General features: G+C 46.2%; 1 protein-coding gene across 1 annotated transcript in view; it reads left to right on the forward strand.

Annotated features, from left to right (window-relative positions):
• The window catches only part of pde6c (phosphodiesterase 6C, cGMP-specific, cone, alpha prime), a 46,606-nt gene that overhangs the window by 5,584 nt on the left and 23,491 nt on the right, over positions 1-17,531 (forward strand). The window contains exons 2-7 of the mRNA XM_078224404.1: positions 8,282-8,434; positions 8,529-8,618; positions 13,421-13,561; positions 13,688-13,762; positions 13,854-13,918; positions 14,012-14,078. Of these exons, the coding sequence (XP_078080530.1) occupies positions 8,282-8,434; positions 8,529-8,618; positions 13,421-13,561; positions 13,688-13,762; positions 13,854-13,918; positions 14,012-14,078 (591 nt within the window). The remainder of the gene's footprint in view (positions 1-8,281; positions 8,435-8,528; positions 8,619-13,420; positions 13,562-13,687; positions 13,763-13,853; positions 13,919-14,011; positions 14,079-17,531) is intronic.

Below are 17,531 nucleotides of genomic sequence, written 5' to 3' on the forward strand. Positions count from 1 at the left end.
GCAAATGTGTAAATAGGTTGTGTACCTGTATGCAGAGTGTATGTACATGAATGGCATGTGTTCAGGGTTTTATGTATATGCACATAATTGTATATGCATGTTTAGTGTAGGTTCACATTTAGTGTAAATGTGAAAGACTAGATAAATAATCAAAGTAGAGGATTTGTCATATGCATGGACTGTGGAATTACCTAGTTCCCAATTATCTACCTTCCTGATCATCTAGCAAAGTTTTTGCTTGAAAATGCCTTTCACAAGACATTATTACATGTTTCTTCTGTTAATTCCTTTGTTCCTGTCTTTTTTTCTATGCTTCATGAATTATTATACCATATGTAAGGGCAGTTTACATCAGGAAGAACAGTTCCCCTTGTACATAATAGATAATTGAGAGTTTCCCGTAGTAATTTTAACTTTCACCAATAATCAAAGGCAGACACTATTCAATGGGTCTTCCATTATACACCAAGCTCAATTCTGATATAACTACACTTGCTGTTAAATCAAGACAATGACAGATAATCCTTCTCAACCCATAAGGTTGATTGGGGAGGGAGATCAAGAAGGATCACAAAAGTTATCCATTTCTCGGGACTTGCCCTGGTAATTTAATGGTTTTCACGCGGTCAGAACGTAAAAAGTAACTTCTCAGAGGGGAACACACTGCTACGTGAAGCACTCAGCCTCTGATTCTGGTGTTTACTGATGCTGTGGAATTACCTAGTTTCCAATTATCTACCTTCCTGATCATCTAGCAAAGTTTTTGCTTGAATATGCCTTTCACAAGACATTATTACATGTTTCTTCTATTAATTCTTTTGTTCCTGTCTTTTTTTCTATGCTTCATGAATTATTATACCATATGTAAGGGCAGAAGGTTTTTTTAAACTTTAGTTAGGGCATCATGATCGGCACAGGCTTGGAGAGCCGAAGGGTTGTCCTGTGCTGAACTTTTCTTAGACTACTGGTGGAAGTTAAAATTACTATGGGAAACTCTCGATTATCCACAAGAATCTGTTTTGTACCATGTTGAGCTTTAGCAAACAATACAAGCTCTTCCCTAATTTTAGCCGTTGAAATGCCGTCACACTAATAACTGGCCAGTAAATCCCAAATCTGTTACCGTGGCCTTGAATAGCTTTGAACTTTCTGCTACTGCACTCTGTAATTTCACGGGAAGTGTGACAAAATTCTTATTGACACATGTAAAGAGAGTCACAGAAAATTTGAGGTTTAAATTCTGCTTGAGATGATCCAGGTGGTTTTTCGCAACTGTCTTAATGAAGTTTCTATGCATCTCATCCAGGATGCAGGTGGGTGCAGATTCTCTTATAAAGTCATAGAGGTTTACAGCATGGAAACAAGCCCTTCGGCCCAACTTGTCCATGCCACCCTTTTTTTAAAAACCCCTAAGCTAATCCCAATTGCCCGCATTTGGCCCATATCCCTCTATACCCATCGTACCCATGTAACTATCTAAATGCTTTTTAAAAGATAAAATTGTACCTGCCTCTACTACTACCTCTGGCAGCTTGTTCCAGACACTCACCACCTTGTGTGTGAAAAAATTGCCCCTCTGGACGCTTTTGTATCTCTCCCCTCTCACCTTAAACCTATGCCCTCTAGTTTTAGACTCCCCTACCTTTGGGAAAAGATATTGACTATCTAGCTGATCTGTGCTCCTCATTATTTTATAGACCTCTATAAGGTCACCCCTCAGCCTCCTACGCTCCAGAGAAAAAAGTCCCAGTCTATTCAGCCTCTCCTTATAACTCAATCCATCAAGTCCCAGTAACATCCTAGTAAATCGTTTCTGCACTCTTTCTAGTTTAATAATATCATTTCTATAATAGGGTGACCAGAATTGCACACAGTATTCCAAGTGTGGCCTTACCAATGTCTTGTACAACTTTAACAAGACGCCCCAACTCCTGTATTCAATGTTCTGACCGATGAAACCAAGCATGCCGAGTGCCTTCTTCACCACTCCGTCCACCTGTGACTCCACTTTCAAGGAGCTTTGAACATGTACCCCTAGATCTCTTTGTTCGTAACACTCCCCAACACCCTACCATTAGCTGAATAAGTCCTGCCCTGGTGCAATCTACCAAAATGCATCACCTCGCATTTGTCTAAATTAAATCCATCTGCCATTCGTCAGCCCACTGGCCCTCTTGCTGAACATCTTATCCATTCCTACCAGCAGAGTATGTCTCTTCCAGGTTTTAATAGACTGATTTTTCCCCATTTTTAACTGGTAAGTGGATGCATGCAAGCTTTTAATAGAGATTTCACAGGATGTAGTTCAACGACTAATGTGTCATAGTTTAAAAGAAAGAGATTGCTGTCAATACACAACTTCCCTTCTAAAAATTTGAAAAATAAAGGCTGTGAGATCAGACATCATGAATGAAGACAACATCCTGGTTTTTGCAACATATTAGCATCATAGTTAAATTAAGTACATAAACCATTGGGCATTTTCATTCTAAATGCTGAACCTGGGCACAATTCAGATCCGACCTGGAAATCTGCTTTCAGGCGCCCCCATATGCAATCAGCCTGAAAATAAATCACAGCTGAATTGCGCTGTGGGCGGGGCTTAGCGCGCCTGAAACGATCGGAGCTCTGAACCGCGCATGCGCAGTGAGGAAAAAAACTGAAAATCACGCCACTGTCACATCGCTCCTGGGCCGCAAAAAGCGGATAAAGCGGCCCGGGAGTGATGGTCCCCACAGACATCACCCCCACCCCTACAACAACATAACTTTCCCTCTTATCCACCCACCCTCCCCCCCCCCCGCTACCCGGACCGATCGCGACCCTCTGCCCCCTTTCCCCTCCACCGATCACCTGCAGAGTGGCAGCGGACCTCCTTGCCCCTGCACCCCCCCCCCACCAGAGATCCATCTGGTCCTCCCCACCCCCCACGAGAGATCCATCCGGCCCTCCCCCTTCCACCAGAGATCCATCTGCCCCCTCCCCCCCCCCGCCCCCGCCCCCACCAGAGATCCATCTGGCCCCCCCTCCCCCCCCCCCCCCCCCCCGCCACCCACCAGAGATCCATCTGGCCTTCCCCACCGCACCAGAGATCCATCTGCCCTGCCCCCACCCCCCCGTTAGTCATGATGTGGAGATGCCAGCATTGGACTAGGGTAAACACAGTAAGGAGTCTAACAACACCAGGTTAAAGTCCAACAGGTTTATTTGGTAGCAAATGCCACGAGCTTTCGGAGCGCTGCTCCTTCATCAGGTGGAGTGGGAGATGTGCTCACAAACAGGGCATACAGAGACACAAACTCAATTTACAGAATAATGATTGGAATGCTAATCAAGCTAATCAATGCTAATACAGCTAATCAAGTCTTAAAGGTACAGACAATGTGAGTGGAGAGAGCATTAAGCACAGGTTAAAGAGATGTGTATTGTCTCCAGACAGGACAGCGAGTGAGATTTTGCAAGTCCAGGCAAGGACACTACCGACAGTTACCCACAGATCCGACCAAAGAACACACCCGTCAACTCAACACTCTGATCAAGACCTTTGATCCAGACCTTCAGAACACCCTCCGTGCTCTCATCCCACGTACTCCCCGTGTTGAAGATCTCTACTGCCTCCCGAAGATACACAAGGCAAACACACCCGGCTGTCCCATCGTATCGGGCAATGGGACCCTGCGCGAGAACCTCTCCGGCTATGTTGAGGGCATCCTGAAACTCATTGTACAAAGAACCCCAGCTTTTGTCGCGACACTACAGACTTCCTACAAAAACTCAGCGCACATGGAGCAGTTGAACCAGGAGCACTCCTCGTCACAATGGATGTCTCGGCACTCTCCACCAGCATCCCCCACGATGATGGCATTGCTGCAACTGCCTCAGTACTCAACGCCGACAACTGCCAGTTTCCAGATGCAATTTTACAACTCATCCGCTTCATCCTGGACCACAATGTCTTTGCCTTCAACAACCAGTTCTTCATCCAGAGACACGGAACAGCCATTGGGGCCAAATTCACACCTCAATATGCCAACATCTTCATGCACAGGTTCGAACAAGACTTCTTCACCGCACAGGACCTTCAAGGTGTATAAGATGTTGAGAGGCATAGATCGGGTGGACTCTCAGAGGCTTTTTCCCAGGGTGGAAATGTCTGCTACGAGAGGACACAGGTTTAAGGTGCTGGGGGGTAGGTACAGGGGAGATGTTAGGGGTAAGTTTTTCACACAGAGGGTGGTGGGCGAGTGGAATCGGCTGCCGTCAGGGGTTGTGGAGGCGAACTCCATAGGGTCTTTTAAGAGACTCCTGGATGAGTACATGGAGCTTAATAGGATGGAGGGTTATAGGTAGGTCTAGAAGGTAGGGATGTGTTCGGCACAACTTGTGGGCCGAAGGGCCTGTTTGAGCTGTAGTTTTTCTATGTTTCTAACCGATGTTATACACTAGATGCATCGATGACATTTTCTTCCTTTGGACTCATGGTGAACAATCACTGAAACAACTATATGATGACGTCAACAAGTTCCATCCCACCATCAGACTCACCATGGACTACTCTCTGGAATCGGTTGCATTCCTGGACACACGCATCTCCATTAAGGACGGTCACCTCAGCACCTCACTATACCGCAAGCCCACAGATAACCTCACGATGCTCCACTTCTCCAGCTTCCACCCTAAACACGTTAAAGAAGCCACCCCCTACGGACAAGCCCTCCTTAAACACAGGATTTACTCGGATGAGGAGGATCGCAACAGACACCTCCAGACGCTGAAAGATGCCCTCATAAGAACAGGATATGGCGCTCGACTCATCGATCGACAGTTCCGATGCGCCACAGCGAAAAACTGCACCGACCTCCTCAGAAGACAAACACGGGACACAGTGGACAGAGTACCCTTCGTCGTCCAGTAATTCCCCGGAGCGGAGAAGCTACGGCATCTCCTCCGGAGCCTTCAACATGTCATTGATGAAGACGAACATCTTGCCAAGGCCATCCCCACACCCCCACTTCTTGCCTTCAAACAGCCGCACAAGCTCAAACAGACCATTGTCCGCAGCAAATCTACCCAGCCTTCAGGAGAACAGTGACCACGACACCACACAACCCTGCCACAGCAACCTCTGCAAGACATGCCGGATCATTGACACGGATGCCATCATCTCACATGAGAACACCATCCACCAGGCACACGGTACACACACTTGCAACTCGGCCAACGTTGTCTACCTGATATGCTGCAGGAAAGGATGACCTGAGGCATGGTACATTGGGGAAACTATGCAGACGCTGCGACAACGGATGAATGAACACCGCTCGACAATCACCAGGCAAGACTGTTCTCTTCCTGTTGGGGAGCACTTCAGCAGTCACGGGCATTCGGCCTCTGATCTTTCGGTAAGCGTTCTCCAAGGCGGCCTTCACGACACCGCAGGGTCGCTGAGCAGAAACTGATAGCCAAGTTCCGCACACATGAGGACGGCCTGAACCGGGATCTTGGGTTCATGTCACACTATCTGTAACCCCCACAACTTGCCTGGACTTGCAAAATCTCACTAGCTGTCCTGTCTGGAGACAATACACATCTCTTTAACCTGTGCTTAATGCTCTCACCACTCACATTGTCTGTACCTTTAAGAGTTGATTCGCTGTATTAGCATTGATTAGCATTCCAATCATTATTCTGTAAATTGAGTTTGTGTCTCTGTATGCCCTGTTTGTGAGCACATCTCCCACTCCATCTGACAAAGGGGCAGCGCTCCAAAAGCTAATGGCATTTGCTACCAAATAAACCTGTTGGACTTTAACCTGGTGTTGTTAGACTTCTTACTGTGCCCCCCCCCCTCGCCCCCAAGACTTCCATCCGGCCCTCCACCCCACCCCCACCAGAGATCCATCCAGCCCTGCCCCCCAACCAGAGATCCATCTGGCCCTTCCCCCCTCCACCAGAGATCCATCTGGCCCTTCCCTCCCCCCACCAGAGATCCATTGGCCCTTCCCTCCCCCACCAGAGATCCATCTGGATCTCCCCCGCCCCACCAGATCCATCTGGCCCTCCCCCCCTCCACCAGAGATCCATCTGGCCCTCCCCCCTCCACCAGAGATCCATCTGGCCCTCCCACCCCCTCACCAGAGATCCATCTGGCCCTCCCCCACCCCCCCCACCAGAGATCCATCTGCCCCCCCCCCCCCCAAGAGATCCATGTGGCCCCCCGCCCCCCACCAGACATCCATCTGCCCCCCCCCACCCCCACGAGATCCGTCTGGTCTTCCCCCCCCCACCCCACACCATAGATCCATCTGGCCCTCCCCTCCACCCCACCCCACCCCACCAGAGATCCATCTGGTCCTCCCACCCCCCCACCAGAGATCCATCCAGCCCTCCCCCACTCCCCCACCAGAGATCCATCTGCCACCCCCCCCCCCCCCCGCCCCAGAGATCCATCTGGTCTTCCCCCCACCCCCACACCATAGATCCATCTGGCCCTCCCCCCCACCCCACCCCACCAGAGATCCATCTGGCCCTTCCCCCCCATCAGGGATCCATCTGGTCCTCCCGCCCCCACCAGAGATGCATCTGGTAGTCTCTCTTCCCCCCCCACCCCCCAGACTTCCATCCGGCCCTACAATCCCCCACTCCACCAGAGATCCATCTGTCCCCCCCCCCACCCCCTCACCAGAGATCCATCTGCCCCCACCCCCACCAGAGACCTATCCGGCCCTCCCCCCCCACCAGAGATCCATCCAGCCCTCCCCCCACCTCCACCAGAGATCCATCCGACCCTCCCCCTCCCCCCCCCACCAGAGATCCATCCGACCCTCCCCCTCCCCCCCCCGCCCCACCAGAAAGCCATCTGGCCCCACCCCCCGCCACCAGAGATCTATCCGGCCCTCCCCCACCCCCACCAGAGATCTATCCGGCCCTTCCACCCCCCCCCCCAACCAAGGATCCATCCGGCCGACCCCCCTCCCACCGGAGATCCATCTGGCCCTTCTCCCTCCACCGGAGATCCATCAGGCCCTCCTCCCCTCACCAGAGATCCATCTGCCCCCCCCCCCCACCCCAAGGGATCCATCTGGCCCTCCCCCACCCCCCACCAGAGATCCATCCGGCCTCCCTCCCAGTATATTTCACATACTCACAGCCGAGTGCTTTGACAGTTTCACTAATTAAGTGCACGTGTACTATTATAGCTGTGGAATCCCTTCTCTTTGCTGCCTCTCCAGGTACATATCCAGGCCTTTATTGAAGTTGTGTAAAATGAAACATATAGATGTGTGTACAAATAACCGTTACTTGATTCAACAACCTTTGGAATGTGTTCAGCAACAGCCAACTTGCAGTAAATTCTAAGAGCTGCATTTCCAAGTTGAGAAGATAATTTGCGAAATGGTAATAAAATAATTTCTACTCCTTCTGAACTTGCTGGTGTAGGGGGTAAAAAAACAACATTCATGGCAAGTGAAATATAATCTAAGTAGCATTTATAATGGGAATGATCAGAATTAGAAATGTGGTGGGGTAGAATTAACTCCCCCCCCCCCTCCCCCCCAACCATTCTCGGGCCGCAGTTATGTGGGCATCTGCATGGACATGGGCGCGGATCGCGTTAATGGCCTCATGCCCGACTTTACCACGTTTCCGCGCCCGTATGGTAACATCGGGCCCATTGTGTTCAGTTCTGGTCACCATGTTATGGGAAGGATGTGATTGCACTGCAGAGGGTGCAGAGGAGATTCACCAGGATGCTGCCTGGGATGGAGGGTCTGATCTATAAGGAAAGATTGGATTAGCTGGGGCTGTTTTCCTTGGGGAAGGTTGAGAGGGGACCTGATAGTGGTGTTTAAAGTTATGAGGGGCATAGATAGGGTGGATAGGAAAGCACTTTTCCTATTAGTAGAGGGGTTAATAACCACGGGCACAGACTTACGGTAAGAGGGGAGTTGAGGAGAAACTTTTTCACGCAGGTGGTGGTTGGAATCTGGAACTCACTGCTGAAAGGGTGGTTGAGTCAGAAACTCTTGTAACATCTCAGAAGTATTCACTCATGTGCCTTATAATTCAGGGTTATGAGCCAAGCGCTGGAAAATGTGACTAGTGTAGTCAGATCTTTGTTGACCAGCATGGACATGATGGGCTGAGTGGCCTCCTTCTGTGCTGTAAACAGCTATGAATTGATTAATTTAGATATCTAATTATGAGGACACCACTATTGGTAGAATGGCCTACAACATGTGTTGGAGACAAACAGGAATGTGACTCTGTGATTCTGTCTTAGGATGCCCATTTTTCTGAATTTGTCGATAAACAGACCGGCTACGTGACTCTGAACATTCTAGCTGCCCCGGTGCTGCAGGGGAAGGATGTATTAGCAGTCTTCATGGTGATCAACAAAATTGGCGAAGCAAACTTCACAACAGAAGACCAAGAGGTAGCTGGAGATAACCATCTGAGATTGTTTATTCAAGTTTAAAGAAGATCACATCTATTGAGAGTTAATCTATTTATTTGTTTTATATTTCTAGGTTTTTACAAAATATCTTAATTTTGCATCTTTAGCCCTGAAACACTCTCATATAAATTACCTCTACAATGTGGAATCACGGCGGTCCCAGGTAATATTTGTGTTAGGTTCAAATAAATTCATTTAAAACTTGATTCTTTCTCTACCCATTCTGATGCGTGTCGTGGTCCAGGCCAGTGTAATAACATCTGACACTTCACTCTTGTAGTTGGTAACGTAAATGGGGAATAATATGATAAAACCATCGCGTAAACATTCTCAGGGATCAACTGTTCTCCATTTATAATGTTCAAGAATTACATGAGAATTCCTCACTTGACTTTCAATACAAGTTTACAAAACTGCCCTCTATCAAATCACTAAACATATTAATCAGCACAATCACTTTCAATGTTCGGTGACCTCTTTGCCTATTTACTTCCTGTGGTGAGCAGTCTTACCTTAAGGCACTGCTAATGGCCGCTCTGCAAAAAGGCCCCCAATCGTTTTATCTTTTACTTTTGTGGGGCCGCAGGCATGAACCAATTGTTTGCTATGTGTTGTCGAAATTGGTCTATTTTATGTCAAAAGTAAAACTCCTCACAAACTCAATCTGCTCCCTCTGCACCATATGTGTACCTCACTAGAAAGGGTACAGTTTAAGTTTAAAGTTAGTTTATTAGTGTCACAAGTTGGCTTACACGGCAATGAAGTTACTGCGAAAATCCTCTAGTCGCCACACTCTGGCGCCTGTTCGGGTACACTGAGGGAGAATTTAGAATGGCCAATGCACCCAACCAGCACGTCTTTCGGACTGTGGGAGGAAACCAGAGCACCCAGAGGAAACCCACACAGACACGGAGAATGTGCAGACTCCACACCGACAGTGACCCAAACCGGGAATTGAACCCAGGGTCCCTGGCGCTGTGGGGCAGCAGTGCTAACCACTGTGTCACCGTGTGTAAATACAGAAACTGGAATCGTTTGGTTCGATGCAGTGAGAGCCTTACCCTTATTACTATATAGGGAGCAGAATGCAGGAGAGTCAACTCAGAATCAGACATTAAGCATCTTGTATCTCAGGTCAGCTACCTAAATTCCACCTTTAGACAAGTGTTGGAGTGTTAGAGTCAGACATGAACAGCATTCCACATTTACTGACTCAGTTCTTGGATCTAGCTTTCTGGACTGCAGACAAAGGCAACATTTACACTGCACTGACATAACGCAGTTTCACTTTGCTAAAATCATAGTTTAAACCTAGAATATGGGTCCATCCTAACCCTGGAACAAAGGAAAACTCAAACGGAGTGCTAATTCCATTTCACATTAATGTTATTGTAGTGTAAACACAAAATTATTATGGCCTCGAACTCCCTCTGATATAGTGTCATATCTGCTTAACCTAATGGTTACGGGCAGCACGGCGGCACAGTGGTTAGCACTGCTGTCTCACAGTGCCAGGGTCCCAGGTTCAATTCCAGCCTTGGATCACTGTCTGTGTGGGTTTCCTCCAGGTGCTCCGGTTTCCACCAACACTCCAAAGATGTGCAAGTTAGGTTGACTGGCCATGCTAAATTGCTCCTTAGTTTCAAGGGGATTAGTAGGGTAAATATGTGGGGTTACGGGGATAGGGTCTGGGTGGGATTTTTGTCGATGCAGGCTCAATCAGCTGAATGGCCTCCTTCTGTGATTCTATGAGATTCTATGATTCTCGAGACCTCCACAATGTAAGAACAACCAGTCTTGCTAGCAAAAATAGGAAGCAGAGCCTTATTATGGCGCCATTTTTATTTGGATCGAGCTTGTTTGATAGATGTGAAAATCTTCAGTATTTGTGTCAAATCAAGCAACTAAAAAAATCAGCACAGATATATTTAAGATGGGGTGCAGACTGTAGGGATACACCCCATTTAGCTCAGCCAAGAGTTCATTGCCGCTTTGCAAAGCTAAGGCTTTAAGGACCACTAATTGTGTAAAAGGATTGCTAAGATTTAAGTTTGGCATAGAGCACATGTAAGACCGTATTACCAAGGGAGACCAGCCTGAAAGATTGTTTGGCGTTGAGTGGCAGCAGTGCCAGATTCCTAGTGTTGGCAAACAAGTGGGTCAGTCATTCATAGTGCTTCGGCCCACTGCATACTTCCCAGTTTGGCCATCAAATCTGCCAAAGTGGTTAGATCTTCTGTTGGCAGCCACGTCAGCTACTCTTTCCTCCCAAGGGAAGCAGTCAACATTCTTTACACAATTGATAAGCCCAAGGGGGATTAGGGAGTATCGGGAGCTCCTCATAATAGATATGGAAACAGTACAGCAAAAAAAATGTATTTCGCATTGCCAATATCCACCTGTCTATAGCAGAAATAGACATCATGGGGGAGGGGGGGGGGGGTGGGGCTTTTCTGCTCCTCTTTCTGTCAAACGGGATCAGCAGTAGGAGAGGAGAATCCAGCGAGAAGGCCCAAATCACATTTCACATCAATGTAAAGGCGTGATGCCATTGCCTGATCCCTCCCACCCCCCTCCCTCCCCCATCATGGGAATTCTGACGTTTAATGTTGGGAACTCAATTACAATAAATTTGCATTTGATAATCCGGCCTGGAAAGAATAACACAGGACGGCTCGAGATCCTGGTTACCTTGATATTCCAAATGTCCAAGATCCACATTGCATTCGGTTTACTCATCTGCTTATGTCAGGTCGTTCAAAGGCTTTGGCAAGGAGATTTTCTTGTCCTGAAGTTGACCCAAGCTACAGGGTGTTCAGTGACAGGTCAGTGTAGAATGAAACCCCTCCTCTAGACAAATGTTTTCCCCTTCCTGCCACAAATCCACCTGGATAGCCCCCAGGACTTGCATGGGGAATCACTGATTGACCTCCCTGTAGGATTCATTGAATACGAGCTCCCTGGGGATTGGTAATTAATTCACCAGGTGGAGCTTGTATACCGAGCCCTGTATAAAGCAGGCCCCTGATAAAGCAGGGTCCATTATTCCTTTAGTCCTAGTTGGCACCTGTTGTGTCCACCACAGGCTTGTGGTTTTTGCGTTACTTTATTTTGTGCAATAAAGCACTGTTTCTTTACAGCCGACTCCTGGTGTTATTATAGATTTTTACATAGCCTGAAGGAAGTTTTGAACTATCAAGGAAAGCCAACTAGACACAAAGCTTATACAACACAATCTTAACCTGCGTTTGTACTTTATCATTGATGAAAGAAGAGAAAGACCTGTGTCTCAGGGAAGTCCCAAAGGAACCATCCAGGCTAACATTGGTGTCCATGACAGCATCCAGATGTCACGGTGAATCAATAATTAGGATGGATGCTCTTTGTACCTTCCACTAAATAGATTCAGGATCATCTTTTGCACCATGCAAAACCTTAATATCACACTTATTGCATGAAATACCATATGCAGCTAGCTAGCCCATTGTACATGATAGTGTTGTATATATGATAGACTACAGGACACCTCCACAATAATACTGTAGATTAAATCCTTGGTATATTTCAAGATGAATAGGCTACATCCAGAACTGGAGAAATATCAAGAGGAAACTTACCAAAAAATGGCAGAGTGTTGGTTTCGATGAGAAACATGCTGGTTTCCTCTCCCAGCGATTTGATAATCTATCACAAAAAACAGCTGGGTGTGTTTTACGCCGTCATGTAGGTGGGCGGAGTCTCAACATACCGGCAAAGTCCGGCTGCACTGAGATCGGGATGCCATGTTTAAAGGGCGTCCTGATCAAAGCAAAAAGTAAGTTCCCGCAAACAGAGATCCCAGGGGCTCTCCTCCCAACAACATCCTCCCCCGCCCTTCCCCCCACCACCGATTGGAGTCAGCAGTTACGCCCATCCAATTAGACTCTTTCTATCACACCTTACCCCAGGAGTGACATAAAGGCTGTCTACTCAATTGAATGCAGATGATGGCAAATAAACCCACCCTAAAACTCTTGAAATTCCATGAAGAATATAACAACCAGATCCGTACATTATCGTTCAATAGAAAATAAGATTGTTCCTTTATATTGGATGAACTGAAATTTACAAGACTAAGATTAATAGATTTCTGTTGGGTAAGGTGTAGAGAATATGGACCAAAGACAGATAAGTGAAGTTGAGGTGCAGATGAGCCACCATCCAATTGAATGACAGAATAACATTGGCATGGTGGCACAGTGGTTAGCACTGCTGCCTCACAGCGCCAGGGACCCGGGTTCAATTCCCAGCTTGGGTCACTGTCTGTGCAGAGTCTGCACGTTCTCCCCGTGTCTGTGTGGGTTTCCTCCAGGTGCTCCGATTTCCTCCCACAGTCCAAAGATGTGCAGGTCAGGTGGATTGGCCATGCTAAATTGCCCCTAAGTGCTTAAAGATCTGTAGGTTAAGTGGATTAGCTGTGGTAAATGCACAGGGTTACAGGTGTTGGGCATGGGGGCTGGGCCTGAGTAAGATACTCTTTCAGATAGTCGCTGCAGACTGGATGGGCCGAATGGCCTCCACTGCACAATAGGGATTCCATGGTTCTAATATGTCCAACAGTGTTGTGAGTCTGACTGGCCTACCTCTGTCCCCATGTTTCCACATCTTATTTCCTTCTGTATCCATATGATCATGCTTTACACCCAACAGACAACCTCAATGCCCTGAATCTAAAGAGTTGTCTAGTTTTGTATTATTGATATATCAATCTGTTGAGATGGTTTGAACCCATCTCTGCAGCACTGTGGGGGTACGAACCCACTGCAGCTCACCACCACTTTCTCAAGGCCAGTTGGGGATGGACAGTCAATGCTGGCCTTGCCAACGATGCCCACGTCTGATGAAAGAATTAAAAGATGTAACTATCGGATTTAGTGTGCCCTTCTCCCTGAGTTCTGTAAATCTCTCTTTTCTTCCGATCGACAGATCCTGTTGTGGTCTGCCAACAAGGTATTTGAAGAACTTACAGACATCGAGCGACAGTTTCACAAAGCTCTGTACACAGTTCGAATCTATCTGAATGTCGAAAGATATTCAGTTGCTCTCCTGGATATGACCAAGCAAAAGGTAAACAATCCATCAGTTACATCTTTCTTTGAATTAGTTTTGAAAAAAATATCATCCACAATTAAAATGGACGATTACACTTTTTTTTTGATCGAATTACTAAAATCTAATGAAATGCTACCTTAGGAGTTCTTCGATGAATGGCCAGTCCAGATGGGTGAAGTCCCCCCTTACAAAGGTCCAAAGACCCCAGACGGCAGAGTAAGTTATGAAGCGAATTTCATCATCAGTTCACACTCAATCCTCCCGTGTGCTTAATACCACTAACAAACAACTCTCTCAAACTGTGCAGGAAATCAACTTTTATAAGATCATTGACTACTTGTTGGTTGGAAAAGAGGAAATCAAAGTCATCCCGTAAGTACCACCAGCTTGTTACAATCTGCTAAAGTATATTTTAGTGGACAGGACATCACCAATTAATAACTTGAATTCATTTTGTACTTGAAGGTCACCTCCTGCAGATCATTGGTCCATTGTGAGCGGGCTTCCAACCTACGTGGCAGAAAACGGCTTTGTAAGTCACTTTCTAATGGCAATGATTAACCTGGTTGCTGTTATGTTTCCATTTTCTCTTACTGCTCCATGGGTTAATGTTAACCACAGTGACCATTAGCATTCACAATCAATATTCAGCTTATTGTGTCAAAGAGGTTTGCATTATTCTGTGAAGAGAACTTTAATCAGTGTGGCAAAAACAGAAAAAATGCTGGAAAATCTCAGAAGGTCTGACAGCATCTGCGGAGAGAGAATAAAGCCAACATTTCTAGTCTAGATGACCGTTCGTCAGAACTGATGAAGGGTCATCTAGACTCGAAACGTTGGCCCTATTATCTCTCCACAGATGCTGTCAGACCTTCTGAGATTTTCCAGCATTCTTCTGTTTTTGTTTCGGATTCCAGCATTTTTTGCTGTATTTTTTGTTTATTTTAATCGGTGTAGTATGTTTTTTTTAAAAAAGCTGAGGCCTGAACTTTCACAGAATCAGAAGGCCTTTGAGCCTTAGTCAAAATGGTGCCAAAGCCCTGATTCCAGAGGTCCTGCCTCTGAACCATCCATTTTTGTCAGGATTTGGGGAGTTTGGGGGTGGGGTGGCGGCGGGACGGTGGTGCGATTTAGATTGTAGTTTGCACATCCATGGGATTGATGGTGTGCAGCTGCCTTCAAACTGATGCAACTTTTGTTACTAAGATGTCCAAAACAAAACTTAGAGGAAAAAGTCCAAAGCCAGAGTTATTTGGAGAGGTAAGATACCCTTTTAGAGATGTATGGTGTCCTTTGAGATTGTTAAAAGTAGACATGAATGTGCATAACAAGTGGATACACTCAGTGGAACATCAGGATGTCAAGTTATTTAATTCCCCAAGCTCTTTAAATTTTTTGAGGAAAAAAATAGCTTGTTGTGTTTGTGCTTGAAATTTCGCCAACTGCCTGTTGACAAAAGCCTGATGTCTATCATTATAGGATTAGAACTTCCACAACCTTTCATTATCACAGTGGAGTCGATTGACAGCTCAAATTGCTTATAAAAAGATTAACTGTCATTGAGTCAGTAAGTAAAGATCTCCCTAAATTTGAAAAAGGTCTTCTCATTTATTATTTCTATTTCACTTTTGCTAAGGCTTTGCCTGAAACCATTCACCATTCCACAGCAGAGACTAACGGGGATAATCTTAACCCCACGGGCTGGGACTCAATGGATTGCGTTCAAAGCCGGTTTTCGCCATGCGCAATTTTACTTTTGATTGAAGTTAGTGGAGAACAAAATCAGATGGGGGTATAAAACTGGTGTTAGACATGATCTGGGTAGGTTAAAATTACCCTTTTTTTTCAGCTAATCCTATCATTGGTACCAAAATATGTCTCTCTTTTTTTAAAATCAAAGGTTTTGAAATGTTATTCATCATCATTTCTCTTCTCTTTTCCTGTTTTATTCCTAAAGGCACTACCCAACCCTGATGTCTTATCCATGTAACTCTTTTCATGTTTGTACTTACCCAATGAATGTCCACAGCCTATATAGCACATCACAAACAATTGGATCCTGCTCACACTCAAGAAGCTTGACACCATCCAAGGCAAAGCAGCCCGCTTGATTGGCACCATATCCACAAACTTCCACCCCCTCCATCATCGATGCTAGGTAGCAGCAGTGTGTACCATCTACAAGATGCACGGCAATTTAGCAAAGATTCTTAGACAGCACCTTCCAAACCAACAACCACTTCCATCTAGAAGGACAAGAGCAGTAGATATATGGGAACACCACTACCTGCAAGTTCCTCTCCAAGCCACTCCTCATCCTAATTTGGAAATATATCGCCGTTCCTTCGCAGTCGCTGGGTCAAAATTCTGGAATTTACCCCCATAACAGCATTGTGGGTCGACCCACAGCATGTCGACTGCAGTGATTCAAGAAGGCAGCTCACCACCACCTTCTCGAGGGCAACTAGGGATGGGCAATAAATGCTGGCCAGCCAGCGATGCCCATGTCCCCCGAATGAAAAAAGCCGGGATCACTGGATACCAATAAAGATTAAGAATCCATGCTGATTTTTGCATTCATTAGCCGATAGCCACAGAATAAATCATTCGGTGCCTTTGAACAATTGAGTTTCTGCTTTTAATGTCTCCAATGAAAGCCCTGCGAGACATAGAGAAAATGCTACAAAATACACCAGGTGTAAACTTTGTGTCTTTATGTTACAAACCTCAGTTCCGGTGCTTTCCCCCCTCACGTTAGTGAGAATTCAACAGACCAAGGATTTAAAAAAACATGGAACAATTTCTTTGTTTTTCTTTTCCTGTTATTTGATAATTTTTGCCAACTGCTCATTTGACAGAAACAAAAGAATGACAAATGCAAATAATTGAAATATCGCAGTTTTAAACACTGCATTTAGCTGAGAGCCTGCAGAAGGTCTCTTATGGATCTGTTAGTATCTTCCTCTGGTTGTGTGTACAGTATACCAGAGATAACAGGAGGCCCCCTGGGGGAGGGAAGCACACATACACGTGCATGCACACACACAGATACATACGATCACCTTGATTGTGTCCTACCGCTATTGTTACCTCATATATCTTGAGTATATTTTAGACATAGATAGGTTCCTGATTGATAAGGGGAGCAAAGGTTATGGGAAAAGGTGGGAGAATGCGGTTGAGAAATTTATCAGCCATGATTAAGTGGTGGAGCAGACTCGATGGGCCGAATGGCCTAATTCTGCTCCTATATCTTATGGTCTCATCACATTGCTACCCTTTGTCCCTACAAACCTTTTCACATATGATCCTAACCCTGTACTCCGACATGGTTTTATTTCACTCATAGGAGGTTGTGAGGTTCAATTCCTAGAATGTTTGCAGCAAGTCAGGTTTCTTAATGTGTTGAACTATTTGCTGAAATTTCTTCTGCCCCCACGTTAACTGATACCGTGGAGGTCATCGCCCAAAGCACAGTTCTATCTGGGATCTTCTCCATGATGCAGACTCTTCCTTCTAGAATGTATCCACTCCCCCTTATCTTATCTTGGGTTACTGGTTCTAATAGTTCGAATCTTTCTGTTTTGTCTCGATGCCTTCTGCAGTTTCAGCCTCCTCCTGTGATTTAGAATAGGCCTTCCCCTTGCAGCCCCTGCCTGGCTGCCCTTCCGTGCTGTGCATTCCATGCTAATTCCTGGCCCCTTCACAATGAACCCCTCCATCCCGGGACATTTCATTCCTGCCTACATGTGATCCCTGGGCTGCTTTTAATCTCTCCCCTCCTATCCCTCGGGCTTGAGGGTGGGCTGGTCTTCCCAAAACCTTATCCTCTCCCCCTGGCGTTTCCAAATGCTTGCTAATTTCATGCTGTATTCATGATTCAGCTAGTTTAAACAAAGTAAATGCGATCAATCAGTCTGTAATTTCCTGATTTATCCTGGTCTCCTTTTGGATTTGAGGCAGGGGAGGGAAGGGTTGTCACATT

This window comes from Mustelus asterias, chromosome 11 (assembly GCF_964213995.1).
Source record: "Mustelus asterias chromosome 11, sMusAst1.hap1.1, whole genome shotgun sequence".
NCBI lineage: Eukaryota > Metazoa > Chordata > Chondrichthyes > Carcharhiniformes > Triakidae > Mustelus > Mustelus asterias.